The 8,842-nt window shown below is 43.1% G+C and overlaps 1 protein-coding gene across 1 annotated transcript in view; it reads left to right on the top strand.

Moving 5' to 3' along the window:
- The window catches only part of LOC111954046 (ryanodine receptor 3-like), a gene marked incomplete at its 3' end in the record, with an annotated part of 36,790 nt that overhangs the window by 21,035 nt on the left and 6,913 nt on the right, over window positions 1-8,842 (top strand). The window contains exons 16-22 of the mRNA XM_070441297.1: window positions 919-1,006; window positions 1,476-1,924; window positions 5,438-5,546; window positions 6,367-6,418; window positions 6,663-6,722; window positions 7,279-7,378; window positions 7,600-7,679. Coding sequence (XP_070297398.1) covers window positions 919-1,006; window positions 1,476-1,924; window positions 5,438-5,546; window positions 6,367-6,418; window positions 6,663-6,722; window positions 7,279-7,378; window positions 7,600-7,679 — 938 coding nt within the window. The remainder of the gene's footprint in view (window positions 1-918; window positions 1,007-1,475; window positions 1,925-5,437; window positions 5,547-6,366; window positions 6,419-6,662; window positions 6,723-7,278; window positions 7,379-7,599; window positions 7,680-8,842) is intronic.

Genomic DNA, 8,842 nt, shown 5'->3' with positions numbered 1-8,842 from the left:
CCTTTACGTATCTCATTTAGTTGACAGGAGACAATTTAGGCCTCCAGTTTTTCCATCAGTGTAGCTCTAATTGTCATGAGTAGTATGTACGTGTGCTAGAAGCCGGTCTTACCTGGGGAGGTTGTAGAGAGGAGCCATACGGAAGCAGGCCACAACGGCGCGTTTACGCTGTTTGGACAGCAGCTTCTGGAACACACACTTCTTCATCCTCAGAGCTGCTCCACCTAGAGGCAAAACATTACATCTTACAGACATTACGTCTTACCACGACATTACGTCTTACAGACATTACGTCTTACAGACATTACGTCTTACAGACATTACGTCTTACAACATTACGTCTTACAGACATTACGTCTTACAGACATTACTGTCTTACAGACCTTACGTCTTACAGACCTTTAAAAGGGAATATGAGTTTGAGACTTTGTAACTGTGACAACAACTATCCCCAGAAAAAAAGTCCTCAGTCGTCATACATGGTGCTATTGTCTCCATCAAATCAAACGTGACGTTTCAGTCCTGTATCTCTGTTATCTCTCGGTGAAGATGGTGRCATGCTGTAACTAGTGTATCCACACTCTATCTCCCTCTCCACCTCCCTAACCGTGTCCTTCCTCTCTGTTATTTCTCTCTGTTGCACACCACCTACAACACCTTTTTCCTCAGATACAAAATTAACAATTACTTCCTGAACGGCTATCGGTACGTTTGGCTGGAAAAGGCGTTCGCTGAATCAAATTTTGACCACCTGTTCTCCGTACTAACGGTAATGTGAGACGTCCAGGCTGAATGCTAGCCTGAGTGTCAGTCTGTTGCTGTTCTCTTGCCAACTCCTCGTGGAATTGTCATGCCAAACAGACTGGCACCCAGGCTAGGTGAATGCTTCATCTCTCCCCTCTCCATCTTATCCTCCAGACTATGGGCTGACCGAACAGTCAACACCACCTACCTACTGCACCTACCACAACCTACCTCCAGTTTACTGCACTGTTGATTCTGATTGGTCAGCCTCAGCTAACAACCAATCAGTGTTCAATCAATGAGCAATCCAGGAAGCATTTKGCTTGTTTACATAAAGATCATCATTGTCATTATGTCTTARAATCATGGAATGTTTTGTCTCATGTTATTTGAGTAACATTATGAATGTATTTTTTTWGTTTTATGTATCATTTATTAAGTAAAAAAAATATTTGAATACAGTGTTCAGTGTTTTTAGATATAATTTTAACCACATCCTCAGCCAGTTTCTGTATGCTAATTAAGCCATCAAGGATGACCAGTCAGAAGAGCCAGSTCCCATATCGACCAATCACCACCCTGGAATGCTCTTCCTTCCTGTTACACCCTCACATCTCTCCCTCCTTACTCCTCCCTCTTCCAAAATCTACTTGGACACACCTTAATCTCATTCTCCCATCTTCCACTCCCCTTCTCCCTCTCCTCTCCTCCTCTCCTCCCTCCTTCCCTAGGCATCGTTCTATTAATCTCTTCGTGTTGGGCTATGTGAGACTATGGATAGAGACAGAGGAGTACTCCTTTGAGGAGAGGCTAGTGCAGGACCTAGCAGTAAGTACTGGGCATATTGCGGTGGTGTCTGCCACCACCTCAGCCCTAGCCTCAGCCTTGCCCCCTGTGCCCTGTGTTGGCACCGCACCCCTACCAGCCCTCTCCGCCGACTGCCTATTGAGCACGATGCCCGCCGCCAAACTTCGGGATCGGGATCGCTTCCCGGTCCGCCTGGGTCTGGGGACCTCGCCTTGGGCCCCCAGAGGTTCCCGAGGCCCCCGCGCTCTCTCTAGCTTTGTGGCTCGCTACCGGCAGAGCCTTGACAGACATGACAGGCTCAACCTCAGGAGACTCAGTGGCAGCAATGGCTCTGTCTCCGCAGCAAAGCACGTGGCTAGAAAAACAGGCTACGGCATTGGCTATCTCACCACTACTACTACTACTACTGTGGTAAGAGGGGCCGCTAAAGCCCTCGTTAGGTGTTAAGTGTTTGATGTCTGACGTCGACCCCACCAACTAGATGTTGTACAGTCTCTGCTGTAACTGTAAGTCTGTAGTGATTGATGTTGAAGTGATCACGTGAAGTTCGGCTAGCATGCTCGCGCACATCTCAGTCTGGATTCATACAGTATTGTGACAAGTATCGAAAATTCATTGATCTCACTTGTAAGTATATAGTTGTAAGCTAGCTGTAAGGAAGATAAACACATTTATACAGTACTGCATAATGTCATAAACATGACAAGGGGAAGAATGTACAAGAGCAGGCCACGATGTAACACCACGTCATTCAATCATCATCATCATCATCATTGTCCACACACTGCATTTAGTAGTGCAGCATCTGTTGGACCATAGTAGTCTGCTGGCCCAGTATCGTGTGTGATGGAGATGTATGACGGGTCTCCTCTTTAACTCCCAGGAATCTCAACTCCCATTAGACAGCTCTGCAAGCTTTATAATGTCAATGTCGTTTACTCACCAAAAATGAGTTTCGCTGAGTAACTATCTTCATTTACTCCCGTTATGGCCGGTATGTGCTTCCAAAAAAGGTCTACATGTAAAAGCAACCAAAAAAATGTCTGTTCGCACCTCCAATGTAAATCACTTATGACTGCCGTACGGTCGGAAGTCTACACCAACTCAATACATTTCAGCTGCCAAATAGGCATATGTTAGATGCTTGTACAGTTTTATTTAGACATTTCTTGAAGTACATATTTGGTGGAGTAACAAACATATTTTGACATTATACTCATCGTTGACATCTCTAACACACAGATACTGATACTGCTTTTTCAATGGTGGGTCTTGTTCAGTAGGAAGACAACATTTTGAAACTGAGTGAAAAGGAGAGGAATTCCCCGTACTTAGAACAGAGTTTTGTTTTCAAAAGTTTTTCTACGGTGTGCCCTACTGAACAATAGTCTGGTTCATTCATTTGACAGTGTCCCTATCCTGTCCTTCTCATGGATACAATCATCAGTAAAATCCTGATCCTGCGTCACTACCACCACTGCAGCCCTCATCTGAGCATGCCAGCATGGTTGTTCCATAAGCATGGGTTGTTCCATAAACATGGGTTGTTCCATAAACAGTGTGACTAAATGGGCATGATCATGCATGGAGTGTTAACCAACCCATTAGCCAACCTCTCTGACTCAGAGTTCAGAAACGTGGACGTCGTCCAAAAAAGGTAATGGCTTGAAGCTATGCTGAATAACTAATGTAATAATGTGATCAATGTTGAGTGGTGAGTAAATGACATGGTTTACCAGCAGGGTGTAGTCTCTAGTGGAAAGGCCAGGTTAGGAACAGAGCTAACCCCTGTATTACCAGCAGGGTGTAGTCTCTAGTGGAAAGGCCAGGTTAGGAACAGAGCTAACCCTGTATTTAACCAGCAGGGTGTAGTCTCTAGTGGAAAGGCCAGGTTAGGAACAGAGCTAACCCTGTTTTTAACCAGCAGGGTGTAGTCTCTAGTGGAAAGGCCAGGTTAGGAACAGAGCTAACCCCTGTATTTACCAGCAGGGTGTAGTCTCTAGTGGAAAGGCCAGGTTAGGAACAGAGCTAACCCCTGTATTTACCCAGCAGGGTGTAGTCTCTAGTGGAAAGGCCAAGTTAGGAACAGAGCTAACCCCTGTATTTAACCAGCAGGGTGTAGTCTCTAGTGGAAAGGCCAGGTTAGGAACAGAGCTAACCCCTGTATTTAACCAGCAGGGTGTAGTCTCTAGTGGAAAGGCCAGGTTAGAACAGAGCTAACCCCTGTATTTAACCAGCAGGTGTAGTCTCTAGTGGAAAGGCCAGGTTAGGAACAGAGCTAACCCCTGTATTTAACCAGCAGGGTGTAGTCTCTAGTGGAAAGGCCAGGTTAGGAACAGAGCTAACCCCTGTATTTACCCAGCAGGGTGTAGTCTCTAGTGGAAAGGCCAGGTTAGGAACAGAGCTAACCCCTGTATTTACCCAGCAGGGTGTAGTCTCTAGTGGAAAGGCCAAGTTAGGAACAGAGCTAACCCCTGTATTTAACCAGCAGAGGTGTAGTCTCTAGTGGAAAGGCCAGGTTAGGAACAGAGCTAACCCCTGTATTTACCCAGCAGGGTGTAGTCTCTAGTGGAAAGGCCAGGTTAGGAACAGAGCTAACCCCTGTATTTAACCAGCAGGGTGTAGTCTCTAGTGGAAAGGCCAGGTTAGGAACAGAGCTAACCCCTGTATTTAACCAGCAGGGTGTAGTCTCTAGTGGAAAGGCCAGGTTTAGGAACAGAGCTAACCCCTGTATTTAACCAGCAGAGGTGTTAGTCTCTAGTGGAAAGGCCAGGTTCAGAACAGAGCTAACCCCTGTATTTAACCAGCAGGGTGTAGTCTCTAGTGGAAAGGCCAGGTTAGGAACAGAGCTAACCCCTGTTATTTACCCAGCAGGGTGTAGTCTCTAGTGGAAAGGCCAGGTTAGGAACAGAAGCTAACCCCTGTATTTACCCAGCAGGGTGTAGTCTCTAGTGGAAAGGCCAGGTTAGGAACAGAGCTAACCCTGTATTTAACCAGCAGGGTGTGTAGTCTCTAGTGGAAAGGCCAGGTTAGGAACAGAGCTAACCCCTGTATTTAACCAGCAGGGTGTAGTCTCTTGTGGAAAGGCCAGGTTAGGAACAGAGCTAACCCCTGTATTTAACCAGCAGGGTGTAGTCTCTAGTGGAAAGGCCAGGTTAGAACAGAGCTAACCCCTGTATTTAACCAGCAGGGTGTAGTCTCTAGTGGAAAGGCCAGGTTAGGAACAGAGCTAACCCCTGTATTTACCAGCAGGGTGTAGTCTCTAGTGGAAGGCCAGGTTAGGAACAGAGCTAACCCCTGTATTTACCCAGCAGGTGTAGTCTCTAGTGGAAAGGCCAGGTTAGGAACAGAGCTAACCCCTGTATTTAACCAGCAGGGTGTAGTCTCTAGTGGAAGGCCAGGTTAGGAACAGAGCTAACCCCTGTATTTACCAGCAGGGTGTAGTCTCTAGTGGAAAGGCCAGGTTAGGAACAGAGCTAACCCCTGTATTTACCCAGCAGGGTGTAGTCTCTAGTGGAAAGGCCAGGTTAGGAACAGAGCTAACCCCTGTATTTTACCCAGCAGGGTGTAGTCTCTAGTGGAAAGGCCAGGTTAGGAACAGAGCTAAACCCTGTATTTACCCAGCAGGGTGTAGTCTCTAGTGGAAAGGCCAGGTTGGAACAGAGCTAACCCCTGTATTTACCAGCAGGGTGTAGTCTCTAGTGGAAAGGCCAGGTTAGGAACAAGAGCTAACCCCTGTATTTACCAGCAGGGTGTAGTCTCTAGTGGAAAGGCCAGGTTAGGAACAGAAGCTAACCCCTGTATTTAACCAGCAGGGTGTAGTCTCTAGTGGAAGGCCAGGTTAGGAACAGAGCTAACCCCTGTCTCTTGCGGGTTGTCTGTGTAGAAACCCCAATGAAGATTGTGGAGGAGGAGGAAGAGGAGGTTGAAATTCAGCCAGACCCTCTTCATCAGCTTATCCTTCACTTCAGCCACAACGCCCTCACAGAGAGAAGGTAGGAGAGAATGACCAATCAACCAGTGGTGGAAAATGTATCCAATACTAATACTTGTGTAAAAGTAAAGATACCTAAATAGAAAATGACTCAAGTAAAAGTGACATTCACCCAGTAAAATACTACTACAGTAAAAGTTTTAAAGTATTTGGTTTTAAATATAGTTAAGTATCAAAAGTAAATGTAGTTGTTTAAATATACTAATTTAATGTAAAAGTTGAAATAATTTAAAATTCCTACAGAATTTTCTTGTTTTATTTTATTTATGGATAGCCAGGGTCATACTCCAACACTCAGACATCATTTACAAACATAGCATTTGTGTTTAGTGAGTCCACCAGATCAGTGGCAGTAGGGATGAGCAGGGATGTTCTCTTGATAAGTGTGCAAATTGGACAATTGTCTGTCCTGCTACAGTAATCATTCAAAATGAAGCAAGTACTTTTGGGTGTCAGGGAAAATGTATGGAGTAAAAAGTACATCATTTTCTTTAGGAATGTAGTGAAGTAAAAGTTTACAAATATAATTAGTAAAGTACAGATACCCCAAAAAAACTACTTAAGTTAAAAAACTTTAAGTACTACTTAAGTACTTTACATCACTGCAATCAACCAATGTATTTTTTTTTAACCTTTTATTTTAACAGTGAGTCAATCAACCAATCACTCAATCGATCAATTAATCAATCAACCTAGTGAACAAGTGTTTTATCAAATCTTACTTAAATACATAAGAATTGTGTGATCTTAACTTATTTGTGTTACTTTACAAACCTGATACAAGTCATGATAATGATTGGATAATATGTTATTCTCTCCAGTTTCTTGGAAGAAGATCCGTTATATATTGCGTATGCAGACATGATGGCAAAGGTACGSAACTGAGAATTTGAGCACACTTTGGCTGCGTTTACACAGGCAGCCCAGTTCTGATCTWTTGCCCAACTATKGGCAAAAGATCTGATCTGATTGGTCAAAAGTTCAATTAGTGGCAAAAGATCAGAACTGGRCTGCCTGWGTAAACACATACTTTCATAATCCGACTGAAGTAGTGTGTTCATAATCAGTTAATGCACAGTTGTCCAAGCTCTAACATGTTCCTCCTCTATCTCCTCAGAGTTGTGCAGAGGATGAAGAGGAGGRAGAAGAGGAAGAGGGGAAAGAGAAGWCATTTGAGGTTTCAACCTGTCTGTCCTTGTATCACTAACCCCCAGGCTTAAAGCCTTAGATACTTTTTAATCAAATCTGTCTGAACACAGTCTGAATCCAGTCTGAACCCAGTCTGTGCCTTTAGCCTGGATGAATATCTGACTTGTGGATGATGAGACCGAGATGAGACAGGATTTTAATCAACAGCACTGGCTACAACTGATAACTTCCCATGTCTACGGTGTCAGCTGACAAAGACCGGCCAATGGATGAAATGTCATCGTCACTGTGACAGCCGTGTTCCATTCAACTTTTCACTAGTGTATCTTTTATACATCAGCTTTGTCCTTTTGTATTCAGCAGCTGTAAGACCATTGACGTTGTCACTTTCCTGTGAAATGTGTGAATGTCTCTCTAAGATTATGTTTGATTATGTATTTTAACCCCTCAGGWTTATAGACATCGACGAATGAACTAWGCGACCGGTTTATAATGAACAGCGACTACAGCTGACTGCTGTAGAGAGTTTGACTTTTATTGCGTATAATCATTATGTGATCTGCCATTCCCCTTTGGGCCCACAGGAGAAGGAGATGGAGAAACAGAAGATCCTGTACCAGCAGGCCAGGCTCCACGCCCGCGGGGCTGCTGAGATGGTGCTACAGATGATCAGCGCCAGTAAAGGTGAGGATGTTCTTTATCTACAGTACAGGTGTAACTTCAGAGCCTTGTGTACTGCACAGCATGTTCACCCCCAGATAATATGTYATCCAAACTCATGAACCCATATACATGCAGTGGAATGATCTTGCAAACCATAATCAAAGTCTCGTTCTAGCCATCTATCTGTGGTTAGCACTGTGCTAACAACTTGGGTGCTTAGTCTACTCCTCTTTGTCCCCCAGGTCGACTAGGTCCCATGGTGACCTGCACCCTCAAACTGGGCATCTCCATCCTCAACGGAGGCAACGTACTGGTCCAGCAGGTTAGATAGACGACATTACATTACCAGAGATGTATTACTGTGTATGTTACACATCATTACCGTAACATACACAGTAATACATCTCTGGTAATGATGTGTAACATACACAGTAATACATCTCTGGTAATGATGTGTAACATACACAGTAATACATCTCTGGTAATGATGTGTACATACACAGTAATACATCTCTGGTAATGATGTGTAACATACACAGTAATACATCTCTGGTAATGATGTGTAACATACACAGTAATACATCTCTGGTAATGATGTGTAACATACACAGTAATACATCTCTGGTAATGATGTGTAACATACACAGTAATACATCTCTGGTAATGATGTTTAACATACACAGTAATACATTTCTGTAAGATGTGTAACATACACAGTAATACATCTCTGGTAATGATGTGTAACATACACAGTAAACATCTCTGGTAATGATGTGTAACATACACAGTAATACATCTCTGGTAATGATGTGTAACATACACAGTAATACATTCTCTGGTAATGATGTGTAACATACACAGTAATACATCTCTGGTAATGATGTGTAACATACACAGTAATACATCTCTGGTAATGATGTGTAACATACACAGTAATACATCTCTGGTAATGATGTGTAACATACACAGTAATACATCTCTGGTAATGATGTGTAACATACACAGTAATACATCTCTGGTAATGATGTGTAACATACACAGTAATACATCTCTGGTAATGATGTGTAACATACACAGTAATACATCTCTGGTAATGATGTGTAACATACACAGTAATACATCTCTGGTAATGATGTGTAACATACACAGTAATACATCTCTGGTAATGATGTGTAACATACACAGTAATACATCTCTGGTAATGATGTGTAACATACACAGTAATACATCTCTGGTAATGATGTGTAACATACACAGTAAACATCTCTGGTAATGATGTGTAACATACACAGTAATACATCTCTGGTAATGATGTGTAACTACACAGTAATACATCTCGGTAATGATGTGTAACATACACAGTAATACATCTCGGTAATGATTGGTACATACACAGTAATACATTCTCGGTAATGATGTGTAACATACACAGTAATACATCTCTGGTAATGATGTGTAACATACACAGTAATACATCTCGTAATA

This window comes from Salvelinus sp. IW2-2015, unplaced genomic scaffold (assembly GCF_002910315.2).
Source record: "Salvelinus sp. IW2-2015 unplaced genomic scaffold, ASM291031v2 Un_scaffold3722, whole genome shotgun sequence".
Taxonomy (NCBI): Eukaryota; Metazoa; Chordata; class Actinopteri; order Salmoniformes; family Salmonidae; genus Salvelinus; species Salvelinus sp. IW2-2015.
Note: the sequence above shows the minus strand (reverse complement) of the source record. Positions and strands in the feature narration are given on the sequence as shown.